This window comes from Sapajus apella, unplaced genomic scaffold, assembly GCF_009761245.1.
Source record: "Sapajus apella isolate SASKATOON/1434 unplaced genomic scaffold, GSC_monkey_1.0 scaffold1, whole genome shotgun sequence".
Lineage (NCBI taxonomy): Eukaryota > Metazoa > Chordata > Mammalia > Primates > Cebidae > Sapajus > Sapajus apella.
This window is the reverse complement of record NW_022436941.1, coordinates 27,620,842-27,638,069: the sequence shown is the minus strand read 5'-3', so window position 1 is coordinate 27,638,069 and position 17,228 is coordinate 27,620,842. Positions and strand designations below refer to the sequence as shown.

Below are 17,228 nucleotides of genomic sequence, written 5' to 3'. Positions count from 1 at the left end.
GTCTACCACCTAGAAAAACACAATAAACCAACAATCTCTTTTCCCAACAAAATTTTAACTTCCGAGAAAACTCACTATAACACTCAAGAAAACTCACTATACGCACTCTTCTTTCTCCTGCTTCTTCTTCCATCTCTCCCATACATCTGAACATGTCCTAAGATATGATGCTCCTCCCTCTTTTGACTCCACACCCTTCAACCGCAGGGATCACCTTAGCTCAGAACTTCCAAGCCTCTTCCCTCAACCTCGATCTCCTTCCAAATATCCAGGTAGGCAAGACCAGTGGTTCTGCAACATTTTGACTCAACTCACAGTTAGAACATTCATTTGACAACTTACTACCTACAAAGATGCAAGAAACAAATTTCATTAAACAATATTATCACTCGCTTTCCTATTTGCTTTCATTTAAAAAATACTTTTTCATATAATTTCAAGACCCAATACTAGGTCACAACCTGCAATTTAAAATATACCATACCAGATATTTACACATGGGTATTTCTCTGCAACCTCAAACATAATATGACTATTTCCCAACTCATTTCTCAACGAAGCATCCTTACCAAGGAATATATGACCATTCTCTTAGTCACTTAGGAACAACACATTGGAGTCATTTTGGATTCCTCCTCCTCACCCAACCCAAGGAGTTGTTAGAACCTGCTGGGGTTCTTCCACTGCAGTGTGTTGGCCCCCATCCCATTCCTTCCTTCCCACCATCATAGTTCAGATATTACCGTAACTTGGAATACTGAAATGGCCTTTTAAACTGGCTCACTACTTCCAGAATTTTCAAATGTAAGCGACTTATGTTTGAATCACAATTGTATCAGGGCAGAAAGCTTCAGTTCCATTTTGACCAACAAAGTAATGTGTAAGGGACTGAAATACGTGTGACTTCATCCACTCAGCAAACTCCTTGAAAAATTAAATTTTAATTCAGGCTGCCTCACATTTATAAAATTTCTATTACAATTCAGAAACCAAACTCTGGCTTGGTGGTAAGGGCAGGCAGACTCACCCATGTCAGCAGTGACCATGGTAGACTGGTTTTCGGGGATGGAGACGGAGGTCTGGTCTTGGTCCATGCTTCGAGAGTCCTCATTGACCTCGTGTTGACTCTGGCTGAGCTCTGATCGCAGTTCTGAGTACTCATCTTCCTCCCTGAGGAAAAAAGGAGAGTTATCCACCACTGAAAGAGGATATAAGATACGCCTCTAGAGAATATGTCTTTTAAGGACAAGAAAAAAACGTGCAGAGAGAAAACAGATTTCTCCCTCAGGCCACATGGACCAGGATTCCTCTCAGGCCAAATAGATGGTCATATCTATGGTTGTGAGTGAAGCTGAAAGATTGCTTCTGTGTCCATATAACATACGCATGTATTGAATGAGATTCATCTATCAGCCTGCAGAAACTCTTCCCCTCTAAAGATTTCCTGAAGAAACTAGATTTCTTCACCTCCTCAAATTCCAAGGGGAAAAAGAACTAAGACTAATAGCACTGAGACTACTGTGAACCAAAAAACTAAGAGTCTAGCACACAGCAACACCATGCTCCACCACCCGGAGGAGCTCACAGGGGCTTCCTTCTTGGAGGAGGCTGAAGGTTGGGGATAGGTTTGGAGCTATTGGGAAACCGGCACCTCATCAGTGCAGATCAACCTAGACTTTTTTGAAAGGTATATGGATCAGCATGTCCAAGACAGACTAGGCTTCCCCAAAGAAAGTAGGTGGAATTAGGGGGTAGGAAGAGAGGATGTAATGGGGAGAAAACAGAACACTGAGGGAGAGAAGACCACTCAATGGTCTATTTCCTTTAATTTGCACATGAAAACAAGAAGACAACATTTAAACCCCACTGGGTTTTATTTGTATACACACATCTACCTCTTCTCAGCCCTTCAGCCTCTAGTCTCTCCATTGTACTATTAGCGAGCTAGGAAACTTAGGACTGCAATATGAATTTCAGAGCATGTGTACTGTCCCCTTCCCCTGCCACCACCATCACCACACATACACTCACCACAGGCACAGAGGGAGCAAAATGAACCCTCTTTGAAAGACCTATTTTGCAATTGAGCCAGGAGGGGAAACTGTCAGGGTATTTAATTGGGAGTAGAAAGCCCACTCAGGTCTGCTCAGCTTCAAGGGCAGCGTGTCTCTGAAGAAAGCTAGGAATAGGAGAAATCTTCTCAGCCTGGAATTCATTTTAAGTTGTCAACAACCAGAGGAGAAGAAAGTCTACAGTGTTGGATTCTGGGTGAAGCAAGATGATGAGTGGTGATCATTAGGGTTTAGGGAGGCAAGTGGGAGATACATCTATAAATCGGAGGAATGTGAAGAACAGAAATCTTAGTTCTCTCAAGATATCAAATTTCTCCCAGGAAAGGGATTCAGCTGAGCCCCTGCTTTATAAGGTATTGTTAATAAAAGCTACCCAGAAAACTGGGAAAGCTTTATGCAGATATAAAGCCCCACACATGCAAAATATGAATTAGATAGTGATGAAGGCCAAAAAAACCAGACTGATGTTCTATGAATGAGTTAATTATTAGACATCTGCAAAAGTCAATAATAATTAGGTTTAGGAGAAAAAACGATTAAAAAGCACTCTTAAGTGCCTTTTTGGGCTACAGAATAATTGTTCACTGATAGATACATTAGCTCTCCTTTCAGTCAGCACTTAAAATTCTCATTTTAGTTAAGGGGGGATTGTGTGTATGATGAATAAATTACCTTTGTTACATGGCCAATGTAATCAGCTTTGGCTCAGTTGAGACTTTTTTCCAGCCAAGAAAGCAAGTGATAAATGCTACTGCTGTTTCCTTGGTATAAATGGCATTTGCAAAATCTTTAATAGCCACCTTAAACCCTCCTGGCTTGGCAGGTCCCAAAACATATAGTTCCTGCCAAATCTCCTGCTTTGTACTGAATTACTTCTAGAGATTACTAGGATGAACTTTATGAAGGAGTGAAGCAGGAAGGTATGGGAGAGGGAAGCTGTTATTGTAAAAGCATTCCCTCATGAGGTCAGAGAATAGTCTGAAGGAGAATCATACCACATTAGGCAGAAGGTTTTCTGTGTCATAAAATGCAAACTAAAAATCCCCATTCAATGTATTTGAGCACCAAAACAAAGACAGGAACACAAGGACTGTACAGATTCTGTCTTCAAGGAGACAGAGATGTTCACAACCTAAGAAGGAGGCTGTGGGTGAACCCAGGTGCAATGCCTGAGGCTGCCAGTGGGGAGCGACCACAGAAGATCTCCTGGGTGGAGCAGCGCTCAAGATGAGTCTCAAGGCAAGTAGATTTCAGTTATGTCACGAGTGTGGAATAGCACAGGCAAAGGCTCAGAGGAGTTGCAAACGTGCAGAACTTGGAGAGGAGCAAGTGGTTCACTATGGCTGAAACCAAAACATGGCACAGGATGGAAACGTGAGGCTGGAGAGGCACTTGGGGTAGTTTGAGCAAAAGGAAAATATATTGCACTGGAGGATGGAAATAATCAGGGTTAGATGGAAGAAATAAAAATACAACGTGGGAAGTCTAGGAATTCAGGGTAAGGAGTAAATATTGCCAAGGTCTTGTGTGGGAACAGATAAAACGAGAAGAAGAGAAATACCCTAGAATAAAAACAACACATGCCAACAAAGTGTACAGTAATTCGAGGTGGAAAGCTGCCTTTCGAGAACAGGGAGGATTTTGTGCCACAAAAAATGAAGTATAAAAAGGTTAAACTGAGCTTAAATATTAGAAAGTTCATGCAGCCCTGTTGTGTCTCCCACTGACTTTAGTAAAACGTCACAGAGCTGCATATCCTTATCTCTCATTGGCATCATTCCTGACGGGAGGCTGTAATCTGGGACTGGGAAATGACAAAGGCAATTCTCAAAGGACCCTCCTGACAATCAATTTGTGATTGCAGTATATGTGGCAGACTGATGATTGGGGGCCTTCTCTACCGTTCAGGAACACTGTTCCACCAGGGGCAATGGATTAAGTAAAAAAAACACTAAGAGTCCCTGGCAGTTTTACCAAGAACAAGATTTTGAGTTGTGCTTCTGCAGTGGCTCTGCACAGCATGGAAGGTGCCTGGCGAGGATGTCTGGCTAATGGTGTAGCAGCAACAGCATCTCAAGATGACTTCTGTTTGTTGTATACACAGACCTTCTTCTCAAGCAATAACTTATTTCTTTTGGAAAAAATGCCCCCCCCCCCCAAAAAAAAAAAAAAAAAACAACTGCTAGTGCTGGTGATGAAAAAGATGAAAATGTAAAAACACAAAAAAGTGGCCATTTAAAACCAGAAAAATGGCAGCTGCGATAAACTGATAAATGTTGAAAGTGACACCGTAGCGGTAGGTTTATAATACTGGAATGACAAAGCTCTCAGGTGTTTCTCCATGGAACATAAGGGTCACTTCAGAGGCTTCCAATTGCATGTTATTTCATTCACTTAGAAGCATCTGTGAAGCGCTTCCAAGTTGCTTTAAGAGATGCAATGATTAATGTTTGTTCCTAGCTTAAACAACAAAGCACAACAAATGCTCCTAAGGAGGCAGGCATTAGGTTGGACACTTGCCTATGTAATGACCACCAGTGGCAGAAAAGTCACAGGCTGGCAGACTGGAAAGGATTTTAAAGACTGTCTTTGCCAGGACCCCAACTTTATTTTATAAATGAGACAAATGGGGCTTGGAGAGGCAACTTACCTAAGATTATGCAACCATTGCTAGCACAGCCTAATTCCTAAATTTTGTACCAATCAGACAACATGTAGTTGACCCTTGAACAACATGGGTTTGAACTGCATGAGTCCATTTATATGCAAATTTTCTTTCAATAAATATGTTTGAAAATGGTTTGGAAATTTGTGACAACTTGAAAAAAAACTCACAGATGAATTGTGTAGCCTAGAAATAAAAAAAAATTAAAAAGGTATATCATGAATTCATGAAATATATACGTTAGGTTGATGCAGAAGTAATTGCAGTTTTTGCCATTGAAAGTAATGCAAAAAAAAAAAAAAAACCCCAGCTGCTTTTGCACAACCTAGTCGATACTAGTTTATGTGTTAATTGACTACTTATGTTATCTGTAAAGCTTCAAGTCAACAGTAGACTATTAGTAATTAAGTTTTTGGTGAGTCATAAGGTATATGTGGATTTTTAATTGCACAATGTAGGGGAGGGGTTGGTGCCACTATCCCTCATATTGTTGGGGGGTTTTTAACTCTTATTTTAGGTTCATGAGTACATGTGAAGGTTTGTTATGTAGGTGAACTCATGTCATGGGGGTTTGTTGTACAGATTATTTCATCACCCAGCCCAATACCCAGTGGTTATCTTTTCTGCTCCTCTCCCTCCTCCCAATCTTCACCCTCAAGTAGGCCCAGTGTCTGTTGTTCCCCTCTTTATGCCCATTTGTTATCATTCAGCTCCCATACACAGTATTTGGTTTTCTATTCCTGCGTTAGTTTGCTACGGATAATAGCCTCCAGCTCCACCCATCTTCCTGCAAAAGACACGAGCTTGTTTTTTAATGGCTGCACAGTATTCCATGGTGCATACGTACCATATTTTCTTTATCTAATTTGTCACTGATGGGCATTTAGGGTGATTCCATGCTTTTACTATTGTGAATGGTGCTGCAATGAATATTCACATGCATGTGTCTTTATGGTAGAATGCTTTGTATTCCTCTTGGTATATACCCAGTAATGGGATTGCTGGGCTGAATGGGGAGTTCTGCTTTTAGCTTTTTGAGGAATTACCATACAGCTTCCCACGACGACTGAACTAATTTACACTCCCACCAACACTGTAGAAGTGTTCCCTTTTCTTCTCTGCAACGTCAACAGCATCTGTTATTTTTTTTACTTTTTAATAGTAGCCACTCTGACTGGTGTGAGATGGTATCTCACTGTGGTTTTGATTTGCATTTCTTTAATGGGCAGCAATATTGAACTTTTAAAAATATGCTTGTTGGCTGCATGTATTATCTTCTTTTGAAAAATGTCTGTTCGTGTCCTTTGCCCACTTTTTAACAGGGTTGTTTTTCTCTTGTAAATTTGTCTAAGTTTCTTATAGATGCTGGATTGATCTTTGTCTGATGCACAGTTTCCAAATATTTATATAAGTTGTCTGTTTACCCTGCTGATAGTTTCTTTTGCTATGCAGAAGCTCTTAAGCTTCCTTAGATGCCATTTGCCAATTTTTGCTTTTGTTGCTATAGCTTTCAGTGTCTTTGTCATGATATTCTTGCCCATGCCTCCACGCAGAATGATAATGCCTAGGCTGTCGCCTATAACCCTCACGTTGTTTAAGGGTCAACTGTAATGTCATGACTGAAGGAAAAGATATTTCATTGTTGATTATTTTTAAAGATTCCTTCTCACTGGTTAGGTATAAAATTATTTAATCAGAAAAGGAATAAGTCAATGGAAGTATAATTCTTAACCATGCTTTCCAGACTTCAAGCTGAAAGTACTATGCAGTCAACAGCATTTGATAGACTATCATGTCACTAACCATCGACGTATCTATTTTATTTTGGGTGCACATTCATGCCTTCCATTGAATTGAAATGATTTGTGGAAAAGACCCAGATAGTCATCTGCCTGCCTTGACAGCTGTCAGTCAACTGTGGCTAAATAACCCACCCTACTAGACCTGGTGTGTTTTGGGTGAACTGCATTCTTTCTTCAATTAAAAGGAGACTTACCTTTAAATGGCTGGTTTTCTTTTAAAGAACAAAGTTTCTTTTTTTTTTAGTGACTGGAAGGAAATGTATTCCTTTTAGTTCTCTGAAAGAATCTATTACAGGAAATAAGTGATGAATAAAGTCCTAATTCTTTCTCCAATACGGTCTCCTCTTATTTTTTCATATAGCATAGAGAAGATCAAACTGATCTATGAATTGTTTAGTGAATAATTGAACAAATGAGATTTTGAAATGCTCTTCCATGAATATAACAATCCATTCTTGTCTCAACAAGAGTTGATATAAGACCCATATTCAAAAACTTTCAAATATTAAAAAAAAGGTTTGATATAGACCAACACACAGGAAAACAGGAGAGAGAAACAGATCTGATCTTTCTGGGTTTTATTTTCATTTCATTTTACTTTTTAGATGTAAATTAATCAGAACAACATGTTTTGCTGGCAGACAAGGAGGTTTTGGTTACAGTGTTTGAAATGCAACAACATGAACAGATGCCTGTGTGTTGTTGGCTGCACATACATCAAGATGTACATGTTACCAACAACACACAGGTAAGTGTGTACCCAAAGATCAGGAGAAAGATCAAGCTCCCGGTGCAGGCCTGAAACCTTAGGGGTCAGATTATATTACAGTAGATAGAGATTCTGAGATGTTATCTCTGTCCTCAAATGAGGGGGCATTTTGCAGACCCAGTAAGCAGAAGAGTTGAGTGCCAATGCTGAGATCCCAGAGAGAATAGGGGCCTATGCCTTGGGGCTGCTGCCATATGAGGTGAAAGGTGTGAGGGAGAGAGCTCAGGATAGGAGCCTAGGCTAAGGACAAATTCCGTGGAGGGAAGAGAAAATCTACAGTCTGCAGGGTCCTAGAGGTTTAAGAAGAGTGCATCAGGAAGGAAAGAGGACCTAGGGTCAAATGCTATAGAAAGGGACCAATGACAAGAAAAGGTCACTGGATTTTTCATTTAAGAAATCACTGGTGATTTTCAAGAAAGATGCTTCAGTCAGCTCAGGCTGTGATTAAAAAAAATAACATAGATAGTGTGGCTTAAACAACAGAAATTTATTTTGGATAAATAAATTTATCCAAATTTATCTTGGAGCCTAGATCCTCCAAGATCAAGGTCCAGCATTGCTGCTTTCTGGTGAGGGCTCTTCCCAGCTTGCAGATGGCTGACTTATTCCTGTGTCCTCGTATGGCTGGGAGAGAGAGCACACATGCAAGCTGTTTGCTGTCTCTTCTTAAAAGGCAGTATACCAGAAAACAAACAAGCCCATCAAATAGTGGGCAAAAGATATGAACAGACACTTTTCAAAAGAAGACATTTATCCAACCAACCAACATGAAAAGAAGCTCATCATCACTGGTCATTAGAGAAATACAAATCAAAACCACACTGAGATACCATCTCATGCGAGTTAGAATGGTGATCATTAAAAAGTCAGGAAACAACAGATGCTGGAGAGGATGTGGAGAAATAGGAACACTTTATACTGTTGGTGGGAGTGTCAATTAGTTCAACTATTGTGGAAGACAGTGTGGCAATTCCTCAGGATCTAGAACTAGAAACACCATTTGACCCAGCAATCCCATTACTGGGTATATACTCAAAGGATTATAAATCATTCTACTGTAAAGACACATGCTCATGTAATGTTTATGGCAGCACTATTCACAATAGCAAAGACTTGGAACCAACCCAAATGTCTATCAAGGATAGACTGGATAACGAAAATGTGGTAAATACATACCATGGAATACTATGCATCCATAAAAAAGAATGAGTTCATATCCTTTGCAGGAACATGGATGAAGCTGGAAACGATCATTCTCAGCAAACTAACACAGGAACAGAAAACCAAACACTACATGTTTTCACTCATAAGTGGGAGCTAAACAATGAGAACATACGGGCACAGGGAGGGGAACATACACACTAGGGCCTATTGGGGCAAGGGGAGAGATGGCATTAGGAGAAATACTTCATGTAGATGATGGGTTGATGGGTGCAGCAAACCATCACGGCACATGTATACCTATGTAACAAACCTGCATGTTCTGCACATGTATCCCAGAACTTAAGTATAATTTAAAAAAAAAAAAAAAAAAAGGCAATACACCTTCATGAGGGCCTGCTACGGTTTGAATGACTGTTCCCTCCAACTCTCATGTAGAAATTTCACCCTCAGTAATGGAGATGGAGTCTAGTGGGTCTGAGTCATGGGGGTGGATCCCTCATGAGGAAATTAATGCCCTTCCTTGCAGGTGAATTATCACTCTGTTAGTTCCCTGGAGAAGGAGTTGTTGAAAGAGCCTGACACATCCTTCCTCTCAGGCCATGTGATCTCTGCACAGTTGGCTCCCCTTTCCCTCCTGCCAAGAGTGGAAGTAGTCTGAAGCCCTCACCAGAAGCAGATGCCAGTGCCATGCTTCTTTACAGCCTGCAAAACCATGAGCCAAATAAACCTCTTCTATTTATAAATTACCCAGCCTCAGATATTCTTTTCTAGCAACACAAAGGGACTAAGACAGGGCCCCACTCTTCTGACTTCATCTAACCCCGATTCTCTCCTAAACGCCTCATCTCCAAATACCATCACAGTGCGGGACAGGCCTTCAATATATGAATTTGGGGAAGCAGGCACCACAGTTCAGTTCATAGCAAGAGGGTTTTGGTAAACTTGGAGTCAGAAGCCAGACAGCAGCAGTGATCTAACAAGTAAAGGGGAGACAAAGCAGGGAACATGAACAACTCATGAGACTTGGTAGTGAGAGGCCGATGTTATGAGAGTTGCTTATAGAAAAGAAAATAACTTCCTTCAGAAAGAAAAGATCTCATGTATAATTCACTTACAAATCCTTTTCTTTTTACATCCAGTGAGCTACTGATGTATTTTTCTATTTCCCCCACCCTGTTTATAACCTCCCCAAGTCAGATGAACATTAAAAAAAGCCACTCGTAACAGTTAAGTGAAAAAGCACATATCACAAAACAGTGCATATTGTATGATCCGATTTGTTTAAAATACTCATGAATAAAATTTTTCAGAAGGCCATATGTATAAAGTGTTCAGTGTTTAATCTTAGGAGATAGGATTTAGGATGCATTAGGCAGGGTTCGGTTAGGAAAACAAACTGCACTGCATGCTTCAAGTAGAAAGGATTTAACTTAGACAGTTCTGTGCCTGCAAAATTGTTGGAAGGGCTGGAGAAGAGAGAGGTGAGCAGAGGCCACCAAGATTTGTGAGATTTGCCATTGTGGCCATGAGCCCCTCAGAGATCAGGAACTGCTACTGCCTTTACACCACGATGGCCTGAGCGAGAATGGCTCCCACCTCCCTCTGCCGTCCAAACCCATGTGAGTGCATTTCATCGGCAGAGCTCAAACTCTATCTAGAACCCATCTGGTCAGAGAGTCTGAGAGGTAGTTCCCAGGTCCTCTTTGATTCTGGGGAGAATAAAGAGAGGGATGGGAATGGTATCAACTGCCAGACAACAGCTATCACAGTCCCCCCTCTTTTTTTTTTTTTTTTTTTTTTTTTTTTGAGACGGAGTTTCACTCATGTTACCCATGCTGGAGTGCAATGGCACGATCTCGGCTCACCGCAACCTCCGCCCCCTGGGTTCAGGCAATTCTCCTGCCTCAGCCTCCTGAGTAGCTGGGATTACAGGCACGCACCACCATGCCCAGCTAATTTTTTGTATTTTTAGTAGAGACGGGGTTTCACCGTGTTGACCAGGATGGTCTCGATCTCTTGACCTCGTGATCCACCCGCCTCGGCCTCCCAAAGTGCTGGGATTACAGGCTTGAGCCACCGCGCCCGGCCAGTCTCCCCTCTTTAGCTACTCAGTGACCAACTGTATGCACCCTCTTATCCATACCGCAGTTTCTCCATTGCAATAGCAATGCCACTAACCTTCTCTGTAGTCATCCCTCAATTCAGTTCAAATAGGTTCATCTTTTCAAAATGAGATCCAAAGTACCACCATTTATAGTATTGTGAAGTGATCTTCACTCTTCTGGTTTGAATGACAAACCCACCTAAATATCATATCACCTACCTACTAAATTATGAGTTTCACCAGCAACTCACCCTACATAAAATAATAGGAGAAAATAATAAGAAAAAGAAAAGTACATATATATTAAAGATTTTCTCCATTATTATTACATACATTATACACACACACACACACACACACACACACACACACACACATACACACACACACAAACACACATATACAAGCAAGAAACTATGTACTGCCTAGCCGTCTTTTCTGCAACTGGTCATGAGGCTATACTAGGAAATCCGTATTTTCTTTGTTTGGCTAGCGTTTCAGCTAGTTAGAATTAGTTCTTTACTTAATGAACTAATCCAAAATCTTTATTCCTCAAAGGCCTAGCCCTTAGTAGCCTGACTTGTATTGGGTTATTCTAATCTACTAACTTTTACCACTGGATAGTTACTAGAAGGTATCCTAGGGATTCCCATGTGTTTCAGACATGCTGCTCACTGTTCCAATTTCCTCTTGATAGTTACTCCACCAATAGAGTAACTCCCTTCTTTGCCTATTGGTTCAATGGCATGTGGCATCCCAAAAGGCCAGGTGGCAGTCAATGGAATCATTTTTGTATTATCTGGTAGAGAACTCTCTAAGATTTCAAACCAGCAGAGTTCAAAGTTGCAAAAATGAGAAGTTGTAACTTTTTCTTTGATACAGGATAGATATACATTTTCAGGGTACCAGTGACATTTTGATACATTTATACTGTGAAATAATCAAGTCAGGATAACTGGGATATCCATCACCTTCAACATTTATCTTTTCTTTATGCTGGGAACATTCAAATTATTCTCAACTAGCTATGTTGAGTTATAAAATACTATAGTCACTCTATTCAATTATCAAACACTAGGTCTTACTTCTGTCTACCTATATATTTTTTACCTATTAATCAACCTCTTTTTATCCCCCTCTTCTCCCTACCCTTCGCAGCCTTTGATAACTACCTAACTACTCTCTGTCTGTATGAGATCCGCTTTCTTGGTGCCCGCATGATTGAGAACATGCAATATTTGTCTTTTTGTGCTTTCTGGCTTTTTTCATGTAACATAGCAACCTCCAGTTTCACTCATGTTGCTGTAAGTGAGAGGATTTCATTCTTCCTTTTTTTTATAGCTGATAATATTCTATTATGTGCATCTTCATCCATTCATCTGTTGATTGGGACTTAAACTGATTTCAAATTTTTGGCCATTATGAATAGTGGTGAAATAAACAAGGGAATACAGGTGTCTCTTCAATATATTGATGTCCTTTCTTTTGGATATATAAGCAGTAAGGGAATTACTGGATCATATGGTAGTTCTATTTTAAGTTTTGTGAGGAATCTTCATGCTGTCTTACATAGTGGTTGTAGTAATTCACATTTCTGCCAACAGTAATATGAGACTTCCTCTTTCTCACACATCCTTGCCAGCATCCCTAGGTTATTATTCCCTAGGTTTTTGGTAGAAGCCATTTTAACTAGGGAGAGATAATAGCTCATTGTGATTTTGAACACTTTTTCATTTATCTGTTGGCCATTTGTATGTCTTCTTTTGAGCAGTGTCTATTCAGGTCTTTTCCTCATTTTTAATCAGATTTTTTTATACTATTGAGTTCTTTATATTCCTTGCCAATGGACAGTATGCAAATACTGTCTCCCATTCTGTAGTTTTTCACTTTTATTATTTCCATTGCTGTTTAGAAGCTTTTTAGTTTGATGCAATCCCATTTATCTAGTTTTACTATCATTGCCTATGCTTTTGAGGTCTTACTAAAAAAATCTTTGCCCAGACTGAATGTCCTAGTGCATTTCTCTAATGTTTTGTCTGAGTAGTTTCATAGTTCAGGTCTTATGTTTAGGTTTTAATCCACTCTGATGTTTGTATATGGTGAGAGATTAGTGTCTGGTTTCATTCTTCTGCGTATGGATATCCAATTTTTCCAGCACCATTTATTGAAGAGACTGTTCTTTCCCTAATGTATGTTCTTGCTGCCTCTGTCAAAAATAAGATGACTGTAGATGAGTGGATTTATTTCTGGATTCTCTATTATGTTTCATTGGTCTCTGTGTCTGCTTTTGTGCCAGCCCTATGCTGTTTTGGTTACCACAGCTTTGTAGTATAATTTGAACTCAAGTAGGGTGATGCCTCCAGCTTTATTTTTTGGCTTTGGTTATTTGGGTTTGGGTGTGTGTGTGTGTGTGTGTGTGTGTGTGTGTGTGTGGTTCCATATACATTTTGAGATTCTTTTTTCTATTTCTGTGAAGAATGACACTGGTATTTTGATAGGGATTACATTGACTCTACAGATCACTTTGGGTAGTACTAATATTTTAACCCATTTATGCTGGAGGCTGCATTTTTGTGTGTGTATGAAAAATCAGACTTTGGCGATGACCTTGAAGAGTAGGATATGAATAACTCCCACAAGCTTAGCATTCCAATAATGGAACACTAGGCATAAAGGGGTTAACAATATTAATTCTTCCAATTTATAAGCATGGGGATCTTTCTATTTGTTTGTGTCCTCTTCAGTTTATTTTAATGAGAGTTTTGTAATTTTACTTGTAGAGATCTTTAACTTCTTTGGTTACATTTATTCCTAGGTATTATATAATTTTTGTAGCTATTGTAAATAGGATTGCTTTCTTGATTTTGCATTTAGATTCTTCACTGCTGGAATATATAAATGCTACTGAAAGCCCCCTAGATATGTAACCCACTTACTAACTTATAAGTTTCACCAATACCAACTCATCCTATATAAAATGATAGGAGAGGCTGGATGTGGTGGCTCACACCGATAATGCCAGCACTTTGGGAGGCTAAGGTGGGCAGATCACCTGAGGCCAGGAGTTTGAGACCATCCTGGCCAACATGGTGAAACCCTGTCTCTACTAAAAAACAACAACAACAACAAAAAAAACAAAAAAGAATTAGCCAGGTGAGGTGGTGCATGCCTGTGATCCTAGCTACTTGGGAGGCTGAGGCATGGGAATTGCTTGAACCCAGGAGCCGTAGGTTGCAGTGAGCCGAGATTGTGCCACTGCACTCGAGCCCATTTATGACAGAGTGAGACTCTGCCTCAAAAAATTAATTAATTAATTAATTAAAATGATAGTAGAAAATAAGAGGAAAAAGGGAAATGCATATATACATAAAAGCAAGAAAATATGCATAGCCTAGCCATTGCTTCTGGTTACAGGCCACAGCTGATAGTTACTACTTCCTTATCCTACTAGGAAATCCTTACTTTCCTTAGCTAGCAACTCAGTTGGTTAGAATTAATTAATTATTTAATGAAGTAATCCACAATCTCTACTCCTGAAGGAGTCTGCTTTTGGACCTAGTAATGTAAACAGGAACGCAAAATGATAAGAAAATATAAATAAATCTAGACCTAGTGATGGCACAGGTAAGACAGTAAGACATCTTCTGATAAGATTAATAATACATGCATTAATATTCCTATAGGTAGAATTAGTTGGTTGAGGACCAAGTAATCATAGCTCTCCTGGTTTGGAAGCAGTTATAAGAATTATATAAGAATCAAAATTAATAATTAATTAATTAATTAATTAATGTATTTACCTGCTAGGATTGCAAGCAAGGAATCAAAATTTAGATCTTTTTAGATCTGAAATTTAGATTTTGTTTAGCTATTGTAAATGAAATTGACTTACTTGGTTCTCTGATTATTATTGGTATATATAGATGCCAATGATTTTTATATGTTGATTTCAAATCCTGTAACTTTACTGAATTTACCAGTTTTAGGAGTTTTTTGTTAGAGTATTTAGGGGTTTCTATATATAAGATCATGTCATCTGTGAACAGGATAATTCTGTGAACAAGGCGAATTTGACTTCTACCTTTCCAATTTGGATGTCTTTCTTTCTTTCTCTTCCCTAATTGCTCTAGCCAGGACTTCCCATATTACACTGAGTAACAGTGATGAAAGTGGGCATTCTTGTCTTGTTCTAGTCTTTAGAGGAAAGGCCTTCAATTTTTCCCCATTCACTATGATGTTAGCCATAGGTCTGTCATAGGTTGCCTTTATTATTTTGAGATATGTGTATTAGTCTGTTCTCAAACTAGTATAAAGAACTTCCCTGAGACTGGGTAACTTATAAAGGAAAGAGCTTTAATTGACTGACAGTTCCTGCATGGCTGGAGAGGCCTCAGAAAACTTACAATTATCGTAGAAGGGGAAGCAGGCACCTTCTCAAGGCAGCAGGAGAGAGTGTAAACATCTGAAGGAGCAACTGTCAACCACGTATAAAACCATCAGATCTTGTCAGAACTCACTCACAATCATAAGAACAGGGTGGGGAAAACCACCCCCATGATCCAGTCACCTCCCTCCCTCAACACGTGGGGATTACAAGTCCCTTCCTCAACATGTGGGGATTACAATTCAAGATGAGATTTGGGTGTGACACAGAGCCAAACCATATCAATGTGTCCCTTTTTACCCATTTTGATAAGGGTTTTTATCGTAAAGGAATAAATTTTATCAAATACTTTCCTGTCATCTATTGAAATAATCATGTTTTTCCTTTATTCTGTTAATGTAGTATATCGAGTTTACTTATTTGCTTACATTGAACCATATTTGCATCCCTATGATGAATCCCACTTGATCATGACGAATGATCTTTTTACTGTGGTGTTGCATTTTGTTTGCTAGTATTTTCTTGAGGATTTTTACCTCTATTTTCGTTAGTGATATTAGCCTGAAGTTGTTGGGTTTTTTGTTTTGTTTTGTTTTCGTTATGCCCCTGTCTGCATTTGGTATCAGGGTAGAAGAAGCAATAATTTTTAAAGTAGATTTTTAGGTATATGCATAAGAAGAACCACTTCTACTCTCTCAATCCACAAAACACAAGACCATATACTGTTGCTAGTTGGGAGCATTTACCACATCTCTAGGGCGTCGAAAAAAGGTTACCTCTCAGATGGTGCCATAACTAGGTCCACTACTGTTTGGACTTAGTCCATAATGCTACTTATCAGCTGACTTTCAGCAACCTGCAGTGTCTGATTCTTGGCTACATTAGCCCTGTGGTTGTAAAGGATGGGAGAGTCTTCTAGGGTAGTCACAGAAGGTCCTAGGAACTAAACTGTGCACCAAATTCTTTTTTTTTTTTTTTGAGAAGGGGTCTCAACTCTGTCACCCAGGCTGGAGTGCAGTGCGACCTTGGCTCACTGCAACCTCTACCCCCTGGGTTCGAGCAATTCTCCTGCCTCAGCATCCCAAGTAGTTGGGACTATAGGGGTGCACTGCCACACCCAGCTAACTTTTGTACTTTTTGGTAGGGATAGGGTTTCACAGTGTTTGCCAGGCTGATCTCAAACTCCTGTCCTCAAGTAATCTGCCCGTCTTAGCCTCCCAAAGTGCTGGGATTATAGGCATGACCACTGTGCCCAGCCCCCACCAAAATTCTTATATTGAAGCACTAATATCCAGTGTGATGGTATTTGGGGATAGGGCCTTTGGACAGGAATCAGGTTTAGATGAGGTCATGAGGGTGGGGTCTTCATGATAGGATTGGAGCTCTCACATGAAGATACAGCAGAGAGCTTGTTTCCTCTTTCTCTCTTCCCTCCATGTGAGGTCACAGTGAGAAAGTGGCCATCTGCAAGCCAGGAACAAGGCCTCAATGGGGAAATAAATTAGCTGTGTCTTAATCTCAGAGTTCCCAGCCACCAGAACTGTGAGAAATACATTGCTGTTGTGTAAGCCGCCTTGTCTATGATATTTTGCTGTGGCAGCCCAAGCTGACTGATACACCTTCATAAGTCCCTACTCTGACTTGTGAACCACCAGTATTTTAGAGCTCCATGGGCTATCAGCTTAGATCCACTGTCTAGTAATCTACCTCAGAATTTAGTTCTTTTTTCCCCTCTGCACACTCTCCCTTCTAAGTGCCTGCCATTCTCTCTGAAGGGGTAAAAGGAAAATTTACTGTATCCACTTGTGGTATGATTGTATACATCCTCCCCTTCATCCAGGGGCTCTGGTTCTATAACTGGCCTATTACCCAGGTAAGTGAGCTGGATAAGAGGCCATGATTATCCACTGTGATGGCATGTAAAGTCTATGTTCACCAGACCAGAGTTCAACTACAATGATCAAGTAAAACTTTAGTAGGCTCCCCATTTATATCAGTTCTAGAGATCTCATGCTTAGTTAGCCACTACAGCAATCCCTAGTAGGTCAAACCTTTTCGATTACTATTGTGACCTTGTGGACCAATACAGTAACCAAGCCCACATTGACTCCAGGTACTCAGTGGTATTAAAGACCCCATTTTAATGACATCATCTCCCAGTCAACATTTCCGACTCCTCACACCTCTGAACTTTTTCTTGATTATACTGGGAAAGTTCTGGCATTTCAACATAATTTAATGTAGAGTCCTTTGTTGAACCTTGTTTTC

The 17,228-nt window shown here is 39.9% G+C and overlaps 1 protein-coding gene and 1 long non-coding RNA gene across 5 annotated transcripts in view; both read right to left on the bottom strand.

The window, feature by feature from the left end:
* MCC (MCC regulator of WNT signaling pathway) overlaps positions 1–17,228 on the bottom strand; it is a 460,067-nt gene that overhangs the window by 92,649 nt on the left and 350,190 nt on the right. For all 4 annotated transcript variants that reach the window (XM_032251904.1, XM_032252672.1, XM_032254008.1 and 1 more), the window contains one exon: positions 1,028–1,170. In XM_032251904.1, the coding sequence (XP_032107795.1) occupies positions 1,028–1,170 (143 nt within the window). The remainder of the gene's footprint in view (positions 1–1,027; positions 1,171–17,228) is intronic.
* LOC116538738 lies at positions 13,156–17,222 on the bottom strand. The gene is made up of 2 exons (XR_004263878.1): positions 17,033–17,222; positions 13,156–13,312 (listed from the first exon to the last, which is right to left on the bottom strand). It is a non-coding gene; the product is annotated as an uncharacterized LOC116538738 (long non-coding RNA).